General features: G+C 37.5%; 1 protein-coding gene and 1 long non-coding RNA gene across 2 annotated transcripts; one reads left to right on the top strand and one right to left on the bottom strand.

The window, feature by feature from the left end:
• Positions 1-10,018: 10,018 nt before the first annotated feature.
• Positions 10,019-17,657, bottom strand: LOC140139218 (uncharacterized). The gene is made up of 4 exons (XM_072160997.1): positions 17,387-17,657; positions 15,239-15,353; positions 13,241-13,345; positions 10,019-10,422 (listed from the first exon to the last, which is right to left on the bottom strand). The coding sequence occupies exons 2-4, from the start codon at positions 15,273-15,275 to the stop codon at positions 10,019-10,021; spliced, it is 546 nt and encodes a 181-aa protein (XP_072017098.1). The 5' UTR covers positions 15,276-15,353; positions 17,387-17,657.
• Positions 17,658-22,370: 4,713 nt separating this feature from the next.
• Positions 22,371-26,279, top strand: LOC140138800 (uncharacterized). Its single transcript, XR_011857065.1, has 3 exons — positions 22,371-22,589; positions 24,864-25,010; positions 26,058-26,279. It is a non-coding gene; the product is annotated as an uncharacterized lncRNA (long non-coding RNA).
• The last annotated feature ends 514 nt before the right edge of the window (positions 26,280-26,793 follow it).

Here is a 26,793-nt window from a genome sequence, read left to right as displayed (position 1 = left end):
GAGATACGTGTTGTGCACGGTCTATGATTCTGGAAGGAACTTTGCCCTTTAATGAGGATAGTTCAGCAGGTAATGCTTTGATCCAGGGTATTGGGATGGAAATAATTAGTGTACCTCTCCACAAAATTAACTTGACATCTGACTTGGTTTCTGGTCCTGTAACCATAGGAGTTAGACATGAATTGCCAGTCAAGGGAGTGTCCATGTTGCTAGGAAATGATCTGGCAGGGGGGGAAGGTTTTTCCTGACCCAATAGTCACAGATAAGCCCTGTATACAGGATGATAATAGTGAGGAAGAGGAGATATTTCCTGCATGTGCAGTGACACGGGCAATGAGTAAGAAGGCCTCATTAGAAACAATTGAGGACAATCAAATTGACGACTTAGGCTACAATTTGGAAGACACATTTGTGTCAAAGTTGAATGAGAAAGAAGATAAACTTCCTTCTCCTGGGGATAAAAATACCCCTAAAGATGACACAGCCTCTGAGCATGAACAAATTGGGGAAACCATGAAAGACCCATTAAGTCATGACAAGCTGATTCTGGAGCAACAAAATGACCCAGAACTCAAAGAGATCAATCAAAGGGCATTGACCCTAGAAGAAGCAGAACAAAATTCTGTCTGTTTTTACAAACAAGATGGTGTGCTAATGAGAAAATGGCGCCCCCCTGATGCACCTGCCGATGAAGAGTGGAAGGTAGTGCACCAAATTGTGGTACCAAAAGTATACCACACTGAAGTAATTAACATAGCACATGATAGTCCCATGGCAGGGCATTTGGGTGTTAAGAAAACTCATGAAAGAATTCTGAGACATTTCTGGTGGCCCACTCTCAGAAAAGATGTTTCTGAATATTGCAAAACATGTCACATATGCCAAGTAGTAGGGAAGCCAAATCAGAAAATACCTCCTGCTCCATTGAAGCCAATTCCAGCCTTTGATGAACCATTTAGTAGGGTTATTATTGATTGTGTAGGCCCCCTACCAAAGACTAAGTCAGGTAATCAATACCTTCTGACAATTATGTGCGCGTCAACACGCTTTCCTGAAGCTATACCCTTGAGAAATATTAAAGCAGTGACTATAGTGAAAGCTTTAACTAAGTTCTTCACATTTGTGGGGCTCCCCAAGTCCATACAGTCACCAAGGATCAAACTTTACTTCTGGAGTATTTCAGCAGGTCATGTATCAATTAGGTATAGAGCAGTATACCTCAAGTGCTTACCATCCAGAATCACAAGGTGCACTAGAAAGGTTCCACCAAACATTGAAAAACATGATCAGAACATACTGTTTGGAATTTCAGAGGGACTGGGATGAGGGAGTACACTTGTTGTTGTTTGCTGCTAGGGAAGCTGTTCAGGAAACTTTGGGATTTAGTCCTTTTGAGTTAGTGTTTGGACACACAGTACGCGGACCCTTTAAGTTGTTGAAAGAAAAGTGGCTCAATGAGAAATCAGATATCAATCTGTTGGATTATGTCTCCAATTTTAAGCATAGGCTTAACAGAGTAACTGATATCGCCAAAGAAAACTTGAAACAGGGTCAGGCCAAAATGAAACAGTGGTATGATAAACATGCCAAAGAGAGAGAGTGTTCAAACCAGGTGACAAAGTTCTAGTACTGTTTCCAATTCCAGGACACCCATTACAAGCCAGATATCATGGCCCATGTGAGGTAGAGTCAAAAGTGGGTGAAGTAGATTATATTATCAAGACTCCTGGTAGACGCAAGAGCAGGCAGTTATGCCACATAAATATGCTCAAAGAGTATGTTGAAAGAAGTGACAGTGGCATTCCAAAACCTGTGTGTACAGTAAAACATGCTGATAATGTAGACAAACATGCCGATGTAGACAAAATCGCCAATGTAGACAAGAGTAAAGATGACAATTCTGATGTCACATTTGACCAGGATAAAGAGCTGGAGCACAAAGAGTATAATGTAAAATTGAACAATTCTGATGTGCTCACTAATTTGGACTCAAAGTTAGGTCATCTTTCTCAAGATCAACAAAGTCAAATTGCAAATTTGATTCACAAATTTGACAATATATTTCCTGATACGCCAAGTAGAACAAATGCTGCATTTCATGATGTAGATGTTGGTGATACAAAACCAATCAAGCAGCATCCTTATAGAGTCAATCCATTGAAAATGGAACATCTCAAAAATGAGATCAATTATATGCTAGACAATGATATCATAGAACCAAGTAGTAGTGAATGGAGTTCACCGTGTATACTTGTTCCCAAGCCTGATGGTTCATACCGATTGGTCGCAGACATGAGAGCTGCAAATGTTCATTCAAAGACAGACTCGTACCCAATTCCAAGAATTGATGACTGCATTGACAAAATTGGGAATGCAAAATTTGTTAGCAAATTTGATCTTTTGAAAGGGTACTGGCAGGTTCCGCTCACAGACCGTGCCAAAGAGATTTCTGCTTTTTGTACACCATTTGGTCTTTACCAATACAAAGTTATGCCATTCGGGTTGAAAAACGCCCCAGCAACATTTCAGAGAATGGTGAACCAAATTGTGGCAGACATAGAGGGATGTGAAGCGTATGTAGATGATTTGATTGTTTACAGTCAAACTTGGGAACAACACATGGAACAACTCCATCAATTGTTTGAGAAGCTGTCTGAAGTACAGTTGACAGTCAATCTGGTAAAAGTGAGTTTTGCCATGCCACAGTCACATACTTAGGATATGTTGTAGGTCAAGGTCAGGTGAAACCTATCAAAGCCAAAGTTGAAGCAATAGAGCAATACCCCACACCTGTAAACAAGAAGGCACTCATGAGATTTCTAGGAATGGTTGGCTATTATAGAAAGTTCTGTCCAAACTTTTCAGAGATAGCAAGTCCTTTGACTGATTTGTTGAAGAAAGATGCAAAATTCATTTGGTCAGAACAGTGTGAAAATGCTTTTCACAAAGTCAAATCGATACTCATGAGTTCACCAGTGCTTACTGCACCTGATTTTCAGAAGCAGTTCAAGTTGACTGTTGATGCCAGTGACATAGGCTGTGGAGGTGTTGTGATGCAAGAGGGTGAAGATCAAATAGATCACCCCATTTGTTACTTTTCAAGGAAATTCAACAAGCACCAGAGAAATTACTCCACAATTGAGAAGGAGTGTCTAGCATTGCTATTAGCATTGCTACATTTTGATGTGTATTTGGGTACCGCAGTATACCCTGTGCTTGTTTTCACAGATCACAATCCCTCACCTTCATCAACAGGATGAAGAACAAAAACCAAAGACTGGTGAGGTGGAGTTTGACCTTGCAAGAGTACAATCTGGACATCAAACATATTAAGGGAAAAGACAATGTAATGGCTGATGCCCTGTCCAGAATTGCATAAAAAGGGCTGATAAACAAAAATTTCCTTTAAAAGGGAAGTTGTGTGTGACAAGTAATCACTGTGTATGATGAGTTAAATACTCAAAGTTGATAATATGTTGAAGTTGATGTAAAAGAAGAAAACATTTAAGAAAGTTTTCATTACATTCGAACTTTCTTCTTTTAAGGGGGAGGGTGTGATGTGCCCTGAGTAATTTGATTTAATTTAATTATTTAACTTTGTTTACAAGCTGAAAGTATTTCATGAGATGGGAAACCCCTTGTACGTGCAAGATAATGGTGTGGAAAGTCGTTTTGGAATTCCCCCAAATTATTGTAAACAAAGTCAGAGCTATGTTTGGAACTTGGAAAGCCCCAGTTCATTATTGCACCATCAGGAAAACACCCCAGGAAGTGATGTAATGTGAAAGGTGAATGTGTATAATTAATATTGGGAAATCCCAAGATTGCAGCAATGTTGTGAAAATGTGATTGAAGTAATGGTTTATTAATAGATGATGGGATTTTTTGCATGAGTACTGATATAAAAAGCTGGAGGCTTTTGTGGGACTTTACAGAATGCCATGGGAGATTGAAAACTCCACATGTGTGTGATGGTCTTCGTGCTTCAAAAAAAGAAGTACATTTTAACCAGTTTATATAGCCAATAATTGAGCTAATTTTAATACAGCAACGAAGAAGACAGCGAGCACACAAAAGTGCTCTTCCTCATCAAAGGATTACAAGTTCTTCTGTCAAATTGCTGGAGTTTGCTGGGTTTGTGAAGGCCACGCATCTGTCAAAAAACAGCGGAGCTGTGTTAAAGAAACCTGTTCCCTGGAGAAAGAGAGAATGGTGAAAGAAACACCATTTTTGGAGAAAGCAGCGCAAGGAGATACATTCGTGGAGAAAGCAGCGCACGGAGATATATTTGTGGAGATAGCAGCGCAAAGGAGATTGGAGGAAGCATCATCATTTTCGTATGAGGATTTTATGTGCAAGGATTTATAAATGCAAGTGTACGATGGACTTCGCTGATTTTCGCAGAACAAGTGAATAAGGATATATTACAGCAGTCGTCCAGAACATTGCAAGAACTCTAGAATCACCAACAAGAAGACCGCTGGTTAAGTACCGATATAATAAAACTGATTGTGTGATTTTATTGTAATTGTTGTTATATGTACCAAGCATACTCTATTTTCAATTAAAGACTTAGATTTGTTAGCTTAAAATCAAACAGTGTATTTGTGTTGTGCATTCGTGTGAGTTCGGGTAAAAGGTGATTTTGGCCTTGAGTCAAGTACAACTCGTAACAATACCACTGGAAACCTCTGGCTACATAATGTTTATCTACAGATTATTTCGTTTAGTAAAAATATCGTCAAATTTGAATTTCGTTCTGGTGCACCAGAACGAAATTACACACAGTGGCCTATGGAGCAGTGTAATACACTTAATCATGCATAACTCGCAAACGCAAAATCGGAATCAAATGAAATTTTGGGAATAAGCTTTTTTTAACGGATTGGAAGGAGGGAAGGGCTTTGTTAAATGAGGGAAGTTATGGGGTAAAAAACAAGGTCAAAACAACCTTTGAAAACAAATGAAAATGGCAAATTTTCTGGGGAGTTTTTGTCTCGCAAAATAATTTTAAAATAATCAAGAAACGTACCTTCATAAAAAAAAATAGTAAGATATTAAAGGGGCATTTCGTGATCCACAGCCTCATCCCCCACTTTTTTCAAAAAAAAGTTGAGATTATTATACCACTAGAAACCTCTGGCTACATAATGTTTATCTACAGATTATTTCGTTTAGCAAAAATATCGTCAAATTTGAATTTCGTTCTGGTGCACCAGAACGAAATTACACACAGTGGCCTTTGGAGCAGTGTAATACACTTAATCATGCATAACTCGCAAACGCAAAATCGGAATCAAATGAAATTTTGGGGATAAGCTTTTTTCGTGAATATCTACTGAAAAATGTCATAAAAGAGGATACTAGGATCACGAAATCCTCCTTTAATTAAAATTATGTCGTATTTGCAAAGCCTTGAAATGTCTGTATCACATAACGACGTATTTGCCGATCATCTATACTGCGCAAGCCCAGTATGTCGTATCTGCAATTGGAATAATTTGCTGTTTCACATAGTGACGTATTTGCGCGACGAATTTGTGCGACTTTGTCACTGCAGGGTAAACTTGTTGTTTTGTCCTTTTCACATAGTGGCGTATTTGCGCAACTGTTTCACACAGTGACGTATTTACACGACGTATTTGTCATTTGAATGGCGAAATTGTCATTAGTCCTTTTCACATAGTGATGTATTTTATCTAATATTGATTTTTTGCGAAAAAGTTATGCTCTGATAGTGATAAGTGAATTACATTTAAAATATGGTATATTTGCATTGCTTTTAACCAGGTTTTAATCGACAATAATGTTTTAATCAAGTGTATGCAGCAAATGAAAATCGCTATATTTTCAAATTCGATTTTCGCGAAACGCGTATTTTGCAAATACGTCACTATGTGATACGGCCGACGATATATGGAATGTTGAAAGCCTTTCTTGTAGTTATTTATAAAAAAAAATAGCTATTAGGAGTTGTAAAGAGAAATTTGGAAGGTTTTAAAACTGCAACCCAAACCAAGCAAATTTGTATTTTCGCTGTGTGCGTATTCATAGCGTACAGTTTATTAATAGTTCAAAGTTGAAAATGTATGATTTGCCAGCTTAAATTACCGTCAAAACGACCGACAATCATGCTCTCGTGCTACGCGAAACCTCCTGAGCCGGCATTAGTTTTGCATCGAGCTCTTTTACGTCAAAAATAGAAATAAAAAGGTAAATTTTGGAACAAATAAAGCTTGTACGATGGAATAAAAGCAAATTTAACATTGTTTGAGAAAGTTGAATAAATAAATTACCAATTTTAATCTATTATAGGCTTATAGCTCGGGTGGCCTAAAGCTAAGGTCAACATCGACATACAATCCCGGCATACTATGCAAAAAACTACATGGGTCTACAACTGTTAGATGTTTGATACTGCCATCAAATAGAAATATTGTTGGCTATTGTTGAGACAGGCAGATAGAGCATTATACATGTACAATATGTCTCTCTTATAATTATACCTTATGCAGATCATCGGAACTAATCCTTAAAAGTGGACTGAAATTTTCATAGGAGGAGTGTAATTCCTGTAAGATGGCGAGAATATTGGCTGCATCATCGTCACTCAGTAGCTCTCTCATGCTTCTGTGCCGTATTACAGTATCTACTTTTATCCAAGGGATGTGATCTCCAGTTGGATACAGAACAGGAGCTGCTAGCTCTGCCCACTCAACGCATTTACGACACAATCCCTTCGACATGTTCGATACGGCAGGTTTGCCTTCTAATTCCTGACATGTTGATGGTGTCGTGCATTTGAAGTGTCGTACAAAGTCTTTGAGGTCTAGTTTATGGCGCTTATTATAAGTCTTCGTATGAATGAATTCCATAACAACTGGAACAAGATGCTTGCCGACTGTCAGTAGCATTTCATGACATTTAACGTAATCGTCATATATACCAAGATGTTGCATTTCTTCTATTTGCCTTCCCTGCTTTAATTTCGACAACATCAACATTTTTTGTTCTTTTTGTTTTATTTCATCTTGTTTCCTCTTTTCATCAGTCCCTCTTTGCCTTGTTTCATCTCGTTTCTTCTTTTCCATAGCCTCTCTTTGCCTTGTTTCATCTCGTTTCCTTTCTTAGATATATACAAAAATTCAAAATAAAAAAGAGAACGCCGCAAAAATTAAGCAAATATTTTATCAGGCTCAGTTTGTTTTATTCAGTTTGAGTAATATATATTTAGAGTGTAAAATATATAATGGATATCTAAGGGAAATCTAAACATCTAACAACATATTATTATTTATTTATACTTACTCTAAAGCTACCTCTATGTCGTTTGAGCTTTTAAGGATATCGTTGAGCTCCATGGCGCGATTGGCACCAACAACATATGCACCTTCTGCCATTCTACCCGGCGTTTTCAGATAAACAGGCCTTTGTCCATTTACAAATTTTTCCAGGGTGATATTTTCAAGTTAAACAAACTAATTCCGAGCAATATTAGTATCACCAAGTTTACCACAACAATAATTGTTAAATGATTTTAGTCACATCCAATTACGGACATGTATTATTTAGTTTCCCCATAATGCGCCTGTCACACTACACCGAATAGGTCTTCCGTACAAGAAACGGATGGTATTTTAGTAAATCCGTTGTTGTTCGTCAATGATCGTTTTATGTTCTTTTTATGTCCTGCTATCATTCGCCAAATGCGTTTCGTGTTAGGTGATGTTCGTTAAGTCCGTCGGCAAGTTTTGTGCATGCACAAAACTTGAAACGGAGTGTACCGAATACACATGTTCGGTATTTATCCGATGTGTGTTCGTATGGTGCTGCATATTGCCGGAGTTTGTTCGCTCTCCTTTCGTTCATGTTCGTTCTTTGTTCGTTGCACTCGGCCCGTGTTCGTTGCAAATACGTTCCTGTGAGGCCTTCACCACCGGATAGCATATTTTTGCATTCGGTGATGTACGTTGACCCAGACCGTGTTAGTGTCACACTACACCGGATCGGTCTTCCGTATAAGAAACGGATGGTATTTTAGCAAATCCGTTAGTGTTCGTCAATGTTCGTTTTATGTTCTTCATACGTCCTGGTATTATCCGCCAAATGCGTTTCGTGTTAGGTGATGTTTGTTTAGTCCGTCGACAATACGTTTCAAGTTTTGTGCATGCACAAAACTTGAAACGGAGTGTGCTCGAATACACATGTTCGGAAGTTGTCCGATGTGTGTTCGTACTGTTCTGTATATATACCCTGGGTTTGTTCGTTATTCTTTCGTTTATATACCGCAGGTATTTGCAAGGTTTCGCAGGCGCTTGTGCCGGATGTAGGCCTATGGCGAACATGTGCATCGATCACGGGGGGGACTTTCTGAAGGGTGTGTGACGCAATATCAAATTTCACCCAGTACTTTAGTGACTGACAAGTAGAAAAAAGGGGGAAAGGAGAGAAAAAAGAAAAGAAAGTGAGAAAAATTGAAGAGAGAAGAGAAGAGAAAAAGTTAAAGTGTACGTAATTTAGTAGGCCTATGCATGTAAGTAGTATTGGGGGAGGGGCTCTTTCTGAAGGATAGAGGACGCAATATCAAATTCCTACCAGTTTTAGTGATTGACAAGAAAGAAAAAAGAAGAGAAAACATGGAAAAGGTTAAATTGTACGTTATTGAGTAGGCCCAGGATAGTATATAGGTAAGCCTAAGTATAGGCCTGTGATTATTATAGACAGTGCTTAAATGTGGTTCCTTGGCCCAAAAGCCTGTGAAAATTACTGCCGGCCCGTCGATATGTATAGGGCCCGTGACATTTTGTCACCAAAGTCAGTATTTAAGACGGACTTAGGTCTATTACTGACTTTAACATATCAATCCATGCATGCTTTACCTGAAATTACGAGTCTGAAGTCTTATATCTAAGTGTCAGTGGATCAGTGTAACATTTTAAATTTTGCAAATTCAGTTCGGGCCTTCTTTGTTTTTTGTTTAATAATGATGCACAATTTTTACACAATAGGCCTATGCCTAATAATGTAAATAGGCCCTACAGTCCCCATGCAAATGGCTTCAATTGGACCTTCATTTTGAAAAATGGACAAGTCTTCCTTTTTTGCTTCTGCTATGGACATTCACGTGTTATTTTTAAAACAATTGTTTATATTATACAATAATCATGATAATGGTGAAAACCTTTCAATGGCTTCAATTAAGCTTTCGTTTCACCAATTTGCGGCTGTTTCAAACTAAAATAGTACCCAATAATAGTGCTAAAATTGATCCAAAAAATGACAAATGGCTTCAATTGGGCCTTCATTGTGCAAAGGTTTCTCACCTCTATTGCCCCCGGACGCTGGTTGCCCTGATATATCAGATTTGTAGCCCTTTTGTACTTATTAGCCAATATTTGACCATTTTCGTCAAAGTTTTCCCCCTTAACACTTGTCTTTCCCCACTTTGTTCACCCTCTGAAAAAGTGCTTGCTACGTCACTGCCTCTAAGGGGTCAAAAACCCTCTCAAACACCCTCTCCTCCCCCCCCCCCCACTTTTCTGATAGGGTGGACGTCCCTGTTGGTGCCACATGCCACGGATTCGCCGGTCATTTGTCGGACGTTGAACGATTGAATATAAAACGCCTGCAGGATTATTAGCGGCCACAACGCATAGAGAGACGAACGGGAATCGGACCCCAAATCCGCACATTTGTCGGACGTTGACCCCCAAATCCGGTCATTTGTCGGACGTTGAACGATCGAATATAAGACGCCTACAGGATTATTAGCGGCCACAACGCATAGAGAAACGAACGTGGATCGGACCCCGAAATCCGGTCATTTGTCGGACGTTGAACGATCGGATATAAGACGCCTGCAGGATTATTAGCGGCCACAACGCATAGAGAGACGAACGGAAATCGGACCCAAAATCCCACCGAATCTTCTGCCGGACTGGTGATTTTCCCACCGAATAAAATATTTTTGTATTCGGTGATGTACGTTGATCCAGTCCGTCGTAGTGTGACAGACCTATTACTTACCAAGTTTGGTTAATTCGATCATCCCTGTCACAAATGGTTTATCATCAGTAGTCTGCTTGTAAACCAAAGGAAATGATATCTTTCCTGGCGCTGCTTCAAAATCCAATATATCTTTTAGTCTTTCTGACAACGAATGCTTTTTATATATATTTGGGAAGCAAAATCCTCGCAGCCTGTGGAGAGTTTCCACTTCTGTGCATCGAACCGTCAACTGCAACATGTCTTCATCTGTTTTTTTCTCCAGACGAAGCAAAATTGTTCCCAAATCTTGAAACATCTTAACTAGTCTCTGCCTGACCGTCTGATTCTTTGCCACCATTTCCGGTATTTTATTGATGTATTCAGCAACTGGTGCATCTCTTGCATCCGACTTGATTTGTACTGTGATGGGGAGTTCTAATTAAGAGAAACAAGATTCTTGCTTTAACACTTGAGAATTTTGACTAGATTTTTCAGAATATTAAGAATTTTACGTTTCTGGACGTTTCATCAATCATTAGCAGTGTTGCTGATTTGAAGTCCTGTTTTAAATTGATTCGGCAAAACTCAGAGCATCATTCCCTGTGTCAAAGTTCTTAATGGTATTGATGCGATGAAATTCGTTATGTTATGGATAAACTACAGACCTGATGAATTTATTCAAAGACTTAAGAAAATGGATTTTTCAAAGGTGGTCATAAAAATGTAAAATATCAAGAGCTACACTAGTATGTTATGTACGAAGACCCAGATAGGACATGGTAAAAAAATATATATCACGTACGTACGTGATAATATTACGTACGTACGTAATAATATTACGTATGTACGTGATAATTATTGCGTACGTACGTGATAATTATCACGTACGTACGTATATTATTACGTAATATTATTACGTAATATTATTACGTAATATTATTACGTAATATTATTACGTAATATTATTACGTAATATTATTACGTACATTATTACGTACATACATACGTAATATTATCACGTACGTACGTAATATTATCACGTACGTACATGATACATTTTTTTACCACGTCCTATCTGGGTCTTCGTAGTTATGCCTTCATTGCGTTATGTAAATATAGAGCGTTAATTGGAAGCGCTGAACAATTAAAGTAATTGGAAACGATAGAAATACAGTTGAAAGATAGTTCACAGCTTAGGAGTATATGATTTCACTCTATATTATCTTTCACAAAAATTATTCGGAACCAGACTATTTTGGGGTTGATCAAATGATTGGTTAATTTGGTGAACTTTTGACCCCAAAAATAGTGTGTCGCAAAGCTGCCGCGTACGTTCGTTTTGCTGTGCGCCTTCGTAACGGAAAAATTACCAATTCGATCTGTGTCCCCCATTTATCAGTGTTTGTTTACAAAATAACGGTAAAAGTGTTTTAAAAGCATTTTCCTGGAAGAATTATGTGATTGACACTTTAAATAGTTAAACTATTAATATATATTCAACATCTCAGTCTCAGCCTCGCTGTTTACAGATGAAGTAACCATTCCAAGAGATAGCGATATCTTTCTTGTGTTTAGATCAAGTTTCAAACTTGAATCATATTTCATTATGTGTATAATAATGTAAATAATTATCATAGCAAATACTGAGTTCTGATATGAGATATGTGACTTTGTAGGAAATAAGTTTCGAAGCAGAGATGAGAGTTTGCGAAATACTGTGCCACATTTACTTCATTGTACTCATTGTAGGGTGTTTCAGAGTAGGGTAACTGTAACTCTCTATATTAGTTTTGAATATATAGTCAACCAGACGGCGAAGTAGTGTAATATGGATTGAAAGACAGCCTTTGAATAAGTCTACTCGATACTCGACCAAAGTAAACAAAATATGCTGATAATCAACAAAATAAAATAAAAATGTTCTTAAAAATAAACGTTTTAAGGGATCTAAAATGAGCGTTTATTGCGTTTCGACAGTATTTTTTTTGTGACATGAGAGCACCTCAGACCTATCGAATTGCATTCTGAATACGAAGCATGTCTTTCTGATATGAAATAATTTTCATTTTTTTAAAATTACAATATAATACAAATTTTATGACAAATTATAAAAATTTGATATTTTTCAAATTTTGATATATAACAGTCCTCGAAGTAAATTATATAAATCTAATGATATATTCTTAAAGTGTATGTAGCAGGAGGAAAAGCCGACGGTCAATTGAAAATTTTGACCTTTCATATTGAAGATATGGATTTTTTCCCAAAAGACCTTATTTTTGTTTGGTGTTTTGGGAAAAAATCCATATCTTCAATACGAAAGGTCAACATTTTCAATTGATCGTCGGCTTTTATCCCACCTACATACACTTTAAGTATAAATCATCAGATTTATAAAGTTTACTTCAAGTACTGTTAAATATCAAAATATCAATTTTAATGATTTGCCATAAAATGTGTATTAAATTGCGAATTTCAAAATTATTTGATATCAGAATGACATTCTTCGTATTCAGAATGCAATTCGATATGTCTGATGTGCTCTAATCTCCCAAAATAAATACTGTCCAAACGTTCATACCCCAGCCCTTAATAACATTTAAATGTCGGCTTTTATAAAGATCATAAGTACTTTTTTTTTTAATGTTATTTCAAAATATTTTGTCAAAATATTTCATGTTATTAAAACTTTTTTTACCTTTTATGTAACCCGGCATTTAAACCTTCTGTAAAACGTTGTGTGTTTCTTTTTTTTTTTAATGTTATTTCAAAATATTTTGTCAAAATATTTCATGTTATTAAAACTTTTTTTACCTTTTATGTAACCCGGCATTTAAACCTTCTGTAAAACGTTGTGTGTTTCTGGGAAAGCAGGGACTGGCTTTCTTTATGGGAGGGCAGAAAGTAAGCAATAAGGCCCGCTTAGTATCTCGACAGTAAAAATTCGATGCAACAAGTAGTCATCATTCGGTCTCTTTCATTAACGAATGTTGATTGAACAAAAAGCAAATATAATTGATTCGATTTGCATTTAATATTTGCCGTCCAATAAAAAGTATGAATGTGACTTTTGAATACGAATGGCAATGGAAATGAGAACAGATTCACTGGCAGAAAAGCAGAGCTAACCATGCTCCCTACCAACGTATGTCTGGGTTTGCGATGAATTGTTTTCTTGTTGTTGGTGGTGGTGTTGTTGTTTTGTTGTTGTTGTTGTTGTTGTTGTTATCAGAGATTATATCTGCCTACCTACCAAAATATCCGGGATGATCATCCAATGCCAAATGCTGAAAGCTTGAAGTAATGTCAAAATGGACAATTTTCGAATCTCCGTCGTGCACCAGGACAACCTTGATATCTATTAAATAATGATAGAAAGTAAAAGAATGTAAGTAACCATATGAAATAAATTATTTGGTTTCCTCAAATTGCATATTTTTCATAATCACTCACCATCTATCGCACCATGAACATATGGGTACCCAAGAAAGATTCAAACACCAAGATCCCTGTGTAGTGGGAATTTGTGGGAGGTTGTAATAATTATTTGGTTTGGACGAGACTGGCAAGCCAAAACATGGTGTAAGCAATTTTTGACCAAGCGATATTTGGCACACATTTATGGGGAACGCTTTAAAAGATTTGACTGAAAACTGCTACTGACTTACTTAAGGTGGTTATGGAAGCATTATAAAAGTGCTCTAAGCATGTTTTATATTTTCTTTGTATCTTATTGTTTTTATCAATAATCATATGTATCATATAGTGAAGCCGCCCCCTAATTTGCATATTTGCATAATTAATTAGCATTTATGCAAATTAGCTCATTAATTATGCAAATATGCAAATTAGAGGGCGGCTTCACTATATAATACATTAGAACATATTAGAAACACTTTGACCAAGTTTCAGGGCAAAAGTATGCAAAATAAAAGTACCCTGAACATTTATGCATTGATTTTTAGCAACATATTGGCAAAAATTACATATTAATGAGCCTTTCCAGTCCTGTTAGCTCATTAACTATATTGATTATTGACAAAAACAATAGGATACAAAGAAAATATAAATTGATCTATTATGGAAACCGTATGTCCGATTTGCTCCAAACAAAAGGCATATTGATCAGTGTACTTTACCCTACTCAATTAATCTGTTTAAAACATGCTCAGAGCATTTTCTAATTTCTAGAAAATGCATCCAATACCACCTTAAGGATCTCGAGACCTTGGACTAGTTCCAGCTACAGTCAAACAATCAGGAAATAATTTCTTCTCCTTCTATTGTTTTGGAAACCCTTCAACTGCTCATATCTTTGGAACAATTTGTCCAATTTCAATGGGGTCTATATAAATGCCCAGGTTTTTAGCTATTGAGGAAGGAATGCTAACATTGCCAACTCTGAACTCAAGATTGGTATAAAGAAATGCCACATACGGCTGCTAGCAAAAATGATAATTTTGGTTTCGGCTTAAGTTGTAGTGTATTAGCAACCAGGAAGAAGTCAAGCTAGCAAGGGCACGCTGACAGTCACCCTGAATCTTTAGTTCAAAATAATGAAAAAGATGTATGTCGTCAGCAACCACATGAAACATAATACATATGAAACATAGGTTGCCTTTGCTTAAATGGGTGGAAATTGGTTCTTTTCCAGTGGGTACACGCAGTGATAAATCAACGTCGAATTAACTATAGAGGCCGTCAGCCTTTCGCCATCTTATGGGTACAAATGATCTGTCGGACACTACGCGCAGGCCGCAGCTTGCCACGCAGCTGTTATCGCGCATCAATGCGGTGATTTTGCTGTTCACGCATGGAGATCGAACGACCATCACAGCGTGTACCCACAAGATGGCGGCATATGACGTCACGCTGATGGCCTCTATTGAGTAATGTATAGTCGGATTTAGTTTGCGTTAACGTCAAATCGACGTTGTATTGACGTCGATGCGCGGCCTTATTTGCAACTTACTATCAACTAATATTGACATTCCGACCATAAAAATTATATTACTATGACGTTGGAATGTAGTTGACAACGGGTCGGTATTGTCTTATAAATGTACACGATTTCAACCATCAGGTGAAATCAGGTTGATGATCGACGAGTTGATACGCAAACGTGAAATCGACGACGACTTGTCAATCTGTGCCCATTGTCGACTTCCTTACAATTGTTGAAACAATACCAATACGTACACAATGAATAAATTTTATATTAATCATTAATATTATTAGGTATTAAAAATACCTTCTTCGAGTTCCTTCGAACTAACTCCTGTGGCCATCTTCAGTTTTGGATACTTCCCGGGGTTATATTAAGTAGGCTATTGGTGCAAACAGTTCCTTCATATGCTTAAACAAAGCTAGAATTCAATAAAAACAAACATACGTCGGTCAATTACTTAGTAAAATGCTACATTGATGTTAAAGCCATATTGAAACATTTGCTGAGGAGACCCTCCTAAATTCTGTTTTACGCGATTATAATGTACTTTAAGAAATCTCAGTAAACTAAATACCCTGCAAAAATGAAGCCTTTATGTGCTGTAGTTTTGTCAAAATCCGAGAATTTGAATCAAAAGGCTGAACAAGACGTTTAATCATTACGATGGAAATCATAGTCAAACCCCTACCCGATGTTCACAACACAGCACATGACCTGCTGGACAGTCATAACATATTTAAAGAACCGACGCGAAGCACGGTCGACGGATTTACAACAATATTTAGGAACTCAAAAATATTATAAGCCTGCACATGTTATAAGTATATTGATTCATTGCAGTCAAAATGCAATATTGATCTTCATATATATAATAATATTAACCTTGTAACTTCTGCATTTTAAATAAAAATGCAGAAGTTGGTCACATATACTTGTAATATTTGGCTCTTTAAAATAATATTCACAATCATTTGTCAATATTATCCCAAGGACTTTTATGAAAAAATGTAATAAATCGAGTTGGCATAGGTTATAGGTAGTGAAAAAATTATGGGATCTTGTTGTCATTGAAATTACCAACACTCAAAAAATGCAATTTGTCATATTTTGAGTTTTTTGTATTGACCTTTGACCCTCAGAATATCATTGCGCCAACATAAGCCCAAACATATTCCTACAGATACGCAAGTAGCAGCACTTGGATAAACTAAATGAGGTTATAACACCATGGGTACTTGTTGGCGCATCGAGAAATGGATACTTGAAGATTGCATATTGGTCGCACAAACTAACATAAAAGTATCATTTTGTGATTTTGAAGTGACCTTTTGACCCATTAAAATATCCTTGCGCCAACATGAGCCCACACCTATTTCCACAGAAATGCAAGCAACAGCACTTGAATAAACTAACTAAAGTTAAAAGACCATGGGTACTTGTTGGCACATCTAGTAGAGGACGCTTAATGCTCTGCGTGCTAGCCATGCGCTTCAATGGAAAAAGTTCAACTTTTGAAATATTTTCTCAAAATATCAAGAGTTATCTTAAGAACTACTGAATCAATACTAGGCTTGTTTGTACTCATTTTAATGCATTTTTCGTGCTGATTCCAAATATGGTCATGAAAATTTACATTTCTGAAATTTTTGAATTTCTAAAAAAAATTTGAAACTTGTCGTCTGCAGTCGACACCCGCGTGAAGAGAGTTAAAGTTCGCATATAGTACGGCATGGCATATTATTTACTGTTTACTTGCCTTAAGATGATATTTAGAAAATCATAAAAAATACTAAACCAACAGGACCTAAGCTTTTTACTGCTTCTTTTAGTAGAGTTACAGTTTGTTTACCACTGAACACCACTTTTTCTGTTCTTCGACCTTGGCGCATGAAATTAACGAGGCGTGAAAATGGCTCAAAATTAGAAAATTTGACCTTTGACCTCCATTTTCTTCTTGCGCCAACGAGCACCCATCAATTTTGCATTTGCATTTGATTCTAAATAATTAGTTTATTCATTTCAACTTGCTTTTTTCATGGGTGCTTAATGGCGCAATGAGTTTAAGCCACATAAAACAGCACGAGGGCGCTTTTCACTAATATTTTAATCTTGATTATTACGACGCGCCAATGGTAACCCAACCATGTTTTTGTGTCATTGTAATGATACCCATAAAAGGATTCAAAAATGTTTTCTTTTCACTGGGCCAGCGTTGGCGCACAATTTTCTAGTGGCTGCTAATTGATAAACCATTTAACGATGTTTATGAGGCCAACATTTCAATGATTTTTTTTTTTTATACGAAATGAGCGAGGAAGCTAAAATTTTTGGGGTAGTTTCTGGGACTGATGTTGTATCATCCTATTTTTTAAAGAAAATCCATGACGCACTTGAATCACAAAGTCCCAATTCGGTCCCATTCTTACCGACAATGGCTGTTAAATTACTCACCAAAAATCTTGATTAGTTAGATCACAAGGTAACCCCAGTTTTCGACACTGGTGAGTGGTGCCATACATTATCCTGCAAATAAATGTTTTCCTTGTTACCACATTTAATTTAAACAAATAATATCATCCACAACTTCGTATGCAATGGATCTGAAACCTGTACTTCTTTGACATGTACAATTCCATTGCCACTGTACGTTACATGTACAGCCCTACATGAAAGGAGTGTATTTGACAAAGATTGAGGAAGTACATACCTGTACTAGTAAAGCTGCTTATCTCCTATACTGAAAAAATCGTTGATTTTATGATAAATGCTAATTTTTTCATGACAAGCTGCCTGCATCCAGAAAGCGGGCAGTCTCTTAGACCTTTAAAAACTCATTTGTTTGACAATCCGTTGTAAATATTTTTGCTGCTTTCGTGTATAATTTTCTGGTTTTTAATTGGTAGGTTTTAAGATGTACCTTTTAGGTTGTACTTTTAAGTATTGTATATTATCAAAAATGCTATACTGAAATGTTTTTATAATACAATTTTGACAAAGTGTTATACTGTGAAATATTTCTGTACAACATTTAGAACTTTAAATGTTAAAATAAAATCAGTTACAAACGTGTTTGTGGTAGCGTTTGAAGTTGTTCTTAAAACGTTTTATAACCTTTGTATTACCCATCGTCTCCTGAAAAACTTTAACGCGGCTGTGTACTCTAGACATTGTTTCTTTCATGCGAAATTGAGCTTTTTTGAAATGTATTTACTTTGTTATGTTTTTTATAAATACAAGGAAAGAAAATCCAGATTTGTTAACTCCAACTGCTTTATTTTATGGATTTTATTTCACTATTACACTCGTTTCCGCAATTTAAAAGGAAAGAAAATCTTTGTTGTACCATCGGGGTATACGCGCGCAACAAGGCGTCGCGTTTTGTAGACGCGCAATTTGTTAACGCACAGATACGCTACACATACGCAACGCTTATCTGCATGCGCGGCGCATCTTATGGAAGCACCACGGAAGCACTGATTTCATAAAAAACCTGGCGGTCAAATGGCTCCGTTTTAGCTAATAAAATGATGAATTTTTCAAGTTCTTTCCCCCGATTTAAACATCAAGATATGAATAGATTTCGTCCAAACTTCTCAAGGGGCTGTGGATTTACCCGATGTTCACGTAATGTAAGGCAGAAAAACGAGAACTGCCGCATTCTCCTGTGAGCTTTGATCAAAGTGCAAAATGTGACCACTTTAAACTTCAACGGCCTTTATTTCAATGTTCATTTTCTGGGTAAAATGACGATTTAGGTACACGATAACTCAATAAATACAGCATCTATCGGTACGCAATTATGCTCATCATAAAAAGCACGATCGACTTAAGAAACGGTTTTCTCATTTTTTTATATTTTGGTCTATTTCCGATTTTAGGCATCATTTTGTGGAAATAGGCGTTTGTGAATTTTAAAAAGTTCATTTTGATGCCTTATATGGTCAATATCTCAAAAAATAAGGCCGATATCAAAAAACTAAAAAAAACTGTTTTTGGAATGGTGTCTCAAGATTAAGAAAAAACAAAACTAAATTTTTTGGAAAGAGTGTATTTTTGTTATGATGTACCGAACAAAAATTGTCAAAAACTCACTTTTTTGTGATTTTCTTCAAAATTGTTGTTTTTACACCAAATCTGTATTTATATTAAGATTTATTGATGTCTTGCCCTTATAAAAATGTATACTTTTATATGTCTTGCGTTAATAATTACAAAGTTATGGCACGTTTACTACATGCATGTCTGAGAGTACACAGCTGCCTTTTAAACACACGGGGAAAAATGTTACAAAAAGAAAATGGAAACGTTTTCTGCTTTTGTGACCACGACTTTAATAGCGCTCAAATGACCATTTCAGTCAAAAGAATCTTGGTTCCTAATTAAATTATTGACACCAAAGGCCATTGGTCTCTATTTAATATTCGCTTAGAATAAAATCCAAAAAGGTTCTGAACCCGGGGCGCATTATCAGTGGTCTTTGAGAGCTTAAAGCTGCGAAATCAAGGGTCTTTGTTGGTTTAAAAAAAAAAAATGCCTGAACAGAATTAAGAGGGATGGGTAATTTAGGAGTCTTTAGGAGCTGAAATTATCAAAATTAAGGCTCTTCCAGCAGTATGTTGTGGTAACATTCAGGAGTGTTCGAGGCTGCGGGGTCCAAAAACATTGGTCTTTCGGGAACAAAATTATGGTCAGGTGCGTTATCCCCCATCTGAACTTACGTTCACTACTTTATAGTGCTGGTTTCGTGTTTCAGAATCGCCTTATTAGAAACTAAACCGCCAGTCCGACACCTCAACTGGTCACTTTGTGATCAAATCTAAAATGCTCGATATTTGAAATTTGTGTTTAAAGGCATAACTTTAAAAAACAAGTGTTGAAGTGAGGGTTAAGCGACCAGGTATATATAGGCATACAAAGTAGGTCATGGTGGGTGCCCTAGAATAGAAATCAGAAGACTATTGAGGTTCAAGGGTAAATATACATGTACAAGTAGTCTGCTTATATAAGAGAGATTTTTAACACAATTCTCCAGTCCACATACAGCCAGTGAAAACTTCTGAACATCCAGGATTTGAACCTGGGACCTTCGGATCACCGTAGTCTGCTTATGTTACTGTGTCTCCATCGATGTTACTAATTGTGTAAACTTACAACTGAGAAATGAATTTCGAATGGAGAACCGAATCGCTGCGAAAAACCGTAAAAGCGTTTAAATCTAGTTTTGGAAACATTCATGCGTTTATCACAATGTACAAAATACGTACTTAAGCTTAGCAGCTATCAGCTTTACTACAACGCGAACAGACCATACTGCAGTTACTGTCCGTTTTCCTATACACAATACACAGTGCTCTTTCCCATTGACGCGTGACCTTTACAAATAGCCCTACGTTAACAGTATGGGGATATGACTAGTTAACGTCGCTGTGTGAAAAATAACCGGCCAATATTAAAAGTACTCTTCTAAAGTTCTAGAAAATATAGTTTTTAACATGTCCTAAATTTTTAGCTAATTTAGATGTTTGGAAATATTCGTACTTTGGTGTTTTAGTTAATGTTATAGGTAATAGTACATTGCCTAGTTAACGTCGCTGTGTGAAAAATAACCGGCCAATATTAAAAGTACTCTTCTAAAATTCTAGACAATATAGTTTTGTAACATGTCCTAAATTTTTAGCTAATTTAGGTGTTTGGAGAGGGTCGTACTTTTGTGTTTTAGGAAGGACATGTAAACGACAGATAACACCAAAAATATGAAGAAATTATTTCCAAACCGTGTTAAGTCAAAAATCATTATGTTGCTCATTTTCAAGTATGCTGGTTTACAAAAAGCACGACATTGTCTGATTTCGTGAACAAAGCCACACATAACATTGTTTCCTTTCGTTTCCTTTATAATCGGTTACTCAACTGAAGCTATGAATACCAGCTTTATTGCGATATCGCACATGAAAACAGTCACTTGTGCACAACCAGAGAAGATCCGATTTAATCAGTTGAGCTGTTTCAATGAGTGTTATCTTGGTTTAAGAGTGCACACCAGTAAATAGGAATCTCCTATGTCCTTTTTGAAAAGTTACAGTGTTTAAAACGAGGAAACGTGCAAGAAGACTGAATAGAATAGATTAGGAAAGGCTAAAAACAAACCATTAGGCCCTGATTCATATTAAATCCTAATTTAGGCCTGGGAAATATATTGTCTGTGAAAAATGAGCAGGATCCGACCTTTTATGAAGATTTGGCTAAGCTTTCAAAATGTGTTACATTTCAGAAACACCAAGCTATTTGTGAGTCGCCGTAAGCTGTATTTTATATAGGGTGATCTAGTGGGCAATTTCCTGAAAAAAAACGCTGGACTCCGTATGATTTCTCTGGACTAGATGTCTTCAGCTGACCTTCAACTTGCAGAAAGAGTAAGTTTTGAAGAGCTGAGTCGCTCTGAAGTCAAAAAAATGACGTTTTCCCGGACCCTGTTTGTACAGAAAGTCAATGTAGGCTATTTACTGGTGTGCACCCTGTACATTTTGACCTTTTGACCTACTATCACGAACTTTTCGTGATTTAAAATCTGTTATCGATAAGATTCTTCAAAATTAAGCTACAAGTGACTGTCTGGACAGTCTGGCATATCAATTTGGTGATAGTTTGGCTGTTTAGCATATAAACCTGGTGATTTATTACTATTGGGGTAGTATCGAGGTAAGTTTTGTGTACAAATAAGGCATCCTGGCCTGGGATCATTTGGTGCCAGATCTGTCATTCTATGCGAGCCGATCGTACACAGGCAATGCCATGCAATTGCAAGGCAAGGCTTCCAAATTTGGCACAGCAGGCATGGCTGCGCTAGCATAGAACAGCAAAAGCTTGAGAAAATCAATTCCACCTTTGTGTATTCCGAGCATGTGTAGGGGTGCGTCTGTGTGATTTGGAAGTTGTTATCGCATGGGAATTAGGAAAGCTTAAAATTACATGACCATTTTTGGTAAGCTTTAACATGTTCCGTCCGATCTTATAAAACCCTGATCCTAAATCCAACCCTGATCCTAAAACCTTATCCTAACCCTAATCCTAATCCTAACCCTGGCCTAATCCTAACCCTAATCCTGATCCTAATCCCTAATCCTAAACCCTAAATCTCTATTCAAAAGCATGTAAAAATGATTTGTTCCCTGCATTTTGACGACTAAATATACTTCGTGTATTTTCTGCTTACATGCTTAATATGCAATTTGTTTGTTTTAATGTTTGTTTGCACATAGAGATATTGACATGGCCAAGGAAATCAACGTCCCTGCACTCTTCTTTGAGAATCTGCAACAGAGGATTGAGCGGCAAATTCAAAACAAGAATGCGTTCGGAAAAGGTTGCTGGGAATGGGATGGGTGCACCAATGCATGTGGTTATGGCAGAGTCCATTTGACAATTGGAGGGACAGTGTCTGGGTGAGTGCACACAGAGCTTCTTACATGGCTTTCAAAAGAAAGAGAGAGTCTGAACTGTCGAACGAAATTTCTCACCGTTGTCATCAGAGGCTCTGTGTCAACCCCGGACATCTGTCCCACGAACCACACCATGTAAATCTGCGAAGGAATCGCTGTCGTAAGGAGGAGAAATGCTTGGGACATGGTGTGTACAAACATTGTATTTTATGAAGGTGAGAGTCTCACTCAGTGGCTATGTGAAGCACTTGCAGCCAACTACACTGCATCCAGTAACAATTTGAAAAATGATGTACTTTTTTTGCAACTCTCTTATACATGCATGTAGGCCTATAAAATGCTCTTTAGTTATGCTGCAAGTGCTTCTCTAACACAATTTAAAAATCCCACTCTCAATGTCGGCCTAATTTCACAAGCAATGTATATTGGGGGAGATAGTAGGCGTACAATATACCGCATTCTTTCCATTAACCGCCTGTGGCGCTTAACAAAGTCATTGGGATGGCGCTTATTTTTACATTGTTTACATATTTTGCGTAAATAAAAATGGCCAAAATTTTCAACCATCCATCCATCATCATCATCATCAGTGCACCATGATATGTTTCGGACCATGTTCCAGATTTGCATTGACAGTTAATAATATCATTGTTTGTTTCTTTGATTGTTTTAAAGTCACTGGGGGCTTATAGGGGCATGGGCAGTTAATGGAACGAATACGGTATTTGATAATGGGATTTTTGAAAGTTTTTAAAGAAAGTAAAGCTTAAAATGATGCTAAATTCACCAACATTGTTACTTTGGATCTAATTGTGATTTCAAATAGAAACTTTCATTACGCACAGTGTCATACAAGTGATATCTGTTTCGTCGTTGAGCTGCACGTCGACTGCTGTATCTAGAAGAGCTTGCGCGGATGCGGAAATAAGACTGGCGCCTGTTCATGTGATGTAAAGTAGAGAGAGCTGGTGAATTTGGTGCCAGAGGAACATTGCAAGCTTTTGCTTTTATCAGAATTGAGTCTCCAATTGCATTGTTTACCATATGGATCGCACTGTGGTCACGATTGACCCTGTTGCGCGAACAAGTCATCGAGTGCTTGGGGTTTGTCTTGGCAAATGCGTGGTTGACAGACTCTGCTTTCTGTGTTGTTAAAGAATATCGAGTTTTGCGCGTTGCCTCCTTGCCCATGCGCTTTCTCAAGATGACGGCCAGCACTTCGGTGTCGCTCGGTGAAAACCTGTATGCACCGCGAGCAAACTTTGGTATGTATTCATGTACGCACTTTTCACCATCACATACAAGGGAATACTTTCTGCACAGATTGTGTTTATCCTCGTAACACTTTATTAGAGCTGGTATGGCAGCAGTGATTGACTGAGCCGCCAAATCTTTGCGATTGCCAAACTTCTGATTTGCGGCCCTTACCTCGCGCTCGGCGCGCTGCTATGCTGTCGGCTAATCTGTTGATTGCCTGCCTGTGCTCTTTAGATTTGCACGGATGCTCAGTTACAAGTTGCGGAGTGATTCGCGCCCGCGATATGGCTTTTGCCACAGCTCTGTTCAGATGTACAGTATCTAAGTAGTGCTCAGTTGTTACGCCTTGTTTCGATTTCATCTCGTCACCAAACCCCTCTGCCATCCGGCCATCGGCATCGGTGCACAGTTTATCGACAGTAATGGGATGTGAGCCACTGGTCAGAATTGATGCCAACTTCCTACCGCCGCGCTTTTCGTCGCCAGCATTTTCTTCAACAGACAATGTCGCGGTGCAGCCTTCATGTCCAGGGCAGTCAACTTCGACACCTCTGCGTCGAGCACATTCACCGATCTTGCAAAGTTTGTTTTCATGATTGAAAGCAATGATTTTTTCTGAGGCGTTAAATTTTCAGCAAGCACATCGCGAGTTTGTGTGGCTGGAGCGAATGGCGTGTTGCCACGCGAGTTTCTCAGTGGATTGTTGTACTGTCTGTCGGCTTCTGCAGGGATCGGCGTGTCGCGAGGAAAACCTCCATTTTCAAGGATGTTCTGCAGCTGAAATCTGTGCTCGCCCATGTTTTCCTCGTTACATTCGCGAACTTTTCTACCGACTTCATTCAGTTGACTCTGCAGGGCCGATGCACATGGTACTGGTTTGTTCATTGCACTTAAAAGACGCTGAGCACCTGTAGCAGCAATGCTGGTGTTGATGAGCCCAACAGCAAGACTCCTATTTGGCTCGGCAGTCTTTCTACCTCTGACACCCGGATTAGACAGCTCGCGGTATAGTTTCTGCTTGCTGGATATGTAATTACATGAGTCGCATTTCACCCTGATGATTCCACTCACTCCCCATTTGGTGAACAAGTTGCCTGGTGTCATCAGCCGACCTTCACACTTTGGGTTTATCAAGTTATGTTCAGTTACACAGTCTTGTATAGCATTTATGCATGTAGTCAAATGTACTTCTACATAGCCACTGACAGGTTCTGTTTCTTTTTGTCTTGCAGCATTTTTTCAACCTGAGAAGTTTCATGAGTTTGGGGTCGAAGAACTGCACCAACTGCAACATTGGCATCTGAAGTGTCCAGGAGCTCTGATGCTTGTGGTATCCATTCATTGTGAACATTTAGCTTGAACGATCTCTGGAATTCCTGGTGAGATAGTCTCTTTAACCTTTTTATTTTCAGCTCTTTAGGCTTGGAGTCCCCCAATTTCAGATTTGCACTCCATGATTTCACTCCTTTTTTGAACCAACCAACTTGTTTCTTCTTCCACCCATGGCCAAGACGCCCCATATTACATGTATCGATAAATAAAGTTGAAATTAAACTTGTACAGATGATGGGTAATCAGTAACTGGGCTTTCATCTATACCCAAATTGAAGTTCCCACAAGGACTTTATTAAAATCGAGCCTTGTCATTGGTCAATGGCTATGCTAATTAGGGCAATCAATATCATAAGGTGCTAGGTATTCATGTTTTCAAGATAAAAATCAATACATTTTATTAAGAGGGACATATCATTCATAAAAGAAAAACAATGTAGCTTGAATAGACTCCTCAAAGTATGTGTACAAAATGCCCAAGTCCCTTCATTGGACACCCCCCCCACTCTATAAGTAAACAAATAAACAAAAAAATACACAGAAAATAGATTCAGATATTTGTTTTTGAATTCAAGCAATATTTTAATACAATTTTTCTATCATTCAGTGTATAAAAACATTTGCAAATGAACAATGAAGTGTAAAAATGTTACAGTGCAGCAAGCTATTTAAGTGTGTAATTTTGTCATTGCTATCAGCAGTAGATAGCAAAAAAGGCTAAAATGATACAATGTAAATTAGCTTATTTGCATAGTAAAAAGCCCTCAAAATGTAACCAAACCAGTCTAATTATGTTTACCTGTACCAAATTTATGATATATTATATAAACATGTAAACCTAAAAATTCTTTAGAGTGCACACCGGTAAATAGGAATCTCCTATGTCCTTTTTGAAAAGTTACAGTGTTTAAAACGAGGAAACGTGCAAGAAGACTGAATAGAATAGATTAGGAAAGGCTTAAAAACAAACCATTAGGCCCTGATTCATATTAAATCCTAATTTAGGCCTGGGAAATATATTGTCTGTGAAAAATGAGCAGGATCCGACCTTTTATGAAGATTTGGCTAAGCTTTCAAAATGTGTTACATTTCAGAAACACCAAGCTATTTGTGAGTCGCCGTAAGCTGTATTTTATATAGGGTGATCTAGTGGGCAATTTCCTGAAAAAAAACGCTGGACTCCGTATGATTTCTCTGGACTAGATGTCTTCAGCTGACCTTCAACTTGCAGAAAGAGTAAGTTTTGAAGAGCTGAGTCGCTCTGAAGTAAAAAAAATGACGTTTTCCCGGACCCTGTTTGTACAGAAAGTCAATGTAGGCTATTTACTGGTGTGCACCCTTAATAGCTTTTAATGGGGTTAAGTCCTGCAAAGGTCGAGATGAATTCTACTGCAGACATGACTGCATCATGCTTGACTTTACATGTTGTTGTACCATGGCCGCGTCATATATCACATCGACTTTTCCAACCTATACCACCATTATCCGCCGCCGCGCCAATTTTGTGGACAAGCTGCCTGCATCCAGAAAGCGGGCAGTCTCTTAGACCTTTAAAAACTCATTTGTTTGACAATCCGTTGTAAATATTTTTGCTGCTTTCGTGTATAATTTTCTGGTTTTTAATTGGTAGGTTTTAAGATGTACCTTTTAGGTTGTAGTTTTAAGTATTGTATATTATCAAAAATGCTATACTGAAATGTTTTTATAATACAATTTTGACAAAGTGTTATACTGTGAAATATTTCTGTACAACATTTAGAACTTTAAATGTTAAAATAAAATCAGTTACAAACGTGTTTGTGGTAGCGTTTGAAGTTGTTCTTAAAACGT

Source organism: Amphiura filiformis, chromosome 18 (assembly GCF_039555335.1).
Source record: "Amphiura filiformis chromosome 18, Afil_fr2py, whole genome shotgun sequence".
In the NCBI taxonomy this organism is placed as follows: Eukaryota; Metazoa; Echinodermata; class Ophiuroidea; order Amphilepidida; family Amphiuridae; genus Amphiura; species Amphiura filiformis.
Note: the sequence above shows the minus strand (reverse complement) of the source record. Positions and strands in the feature narration are given on the sequence as shown.

Coding starts and splice junctions, on each gene's coding strand:
- LOC140139218 (XM_072160997.1), bottom strand. CDS start 15,275: ATGGCCACAGGAGTTAGTTCGAAGGAACTCGAAGAAG. Junction 13,346..15,238: donor TTCGAAGGAACTCGAAGAAG/GTATTTTTAATA, acceptor ATTATTTAATAG/ATATCAAGGTTGTCCTGGTG. Junction 10,423..13,240: donor TGATCATCCCGGATATTTTG/GTAGGTAGGCAG, acceptor TCTCTTAATTAG/AACTCCCCATCACAGTACAA.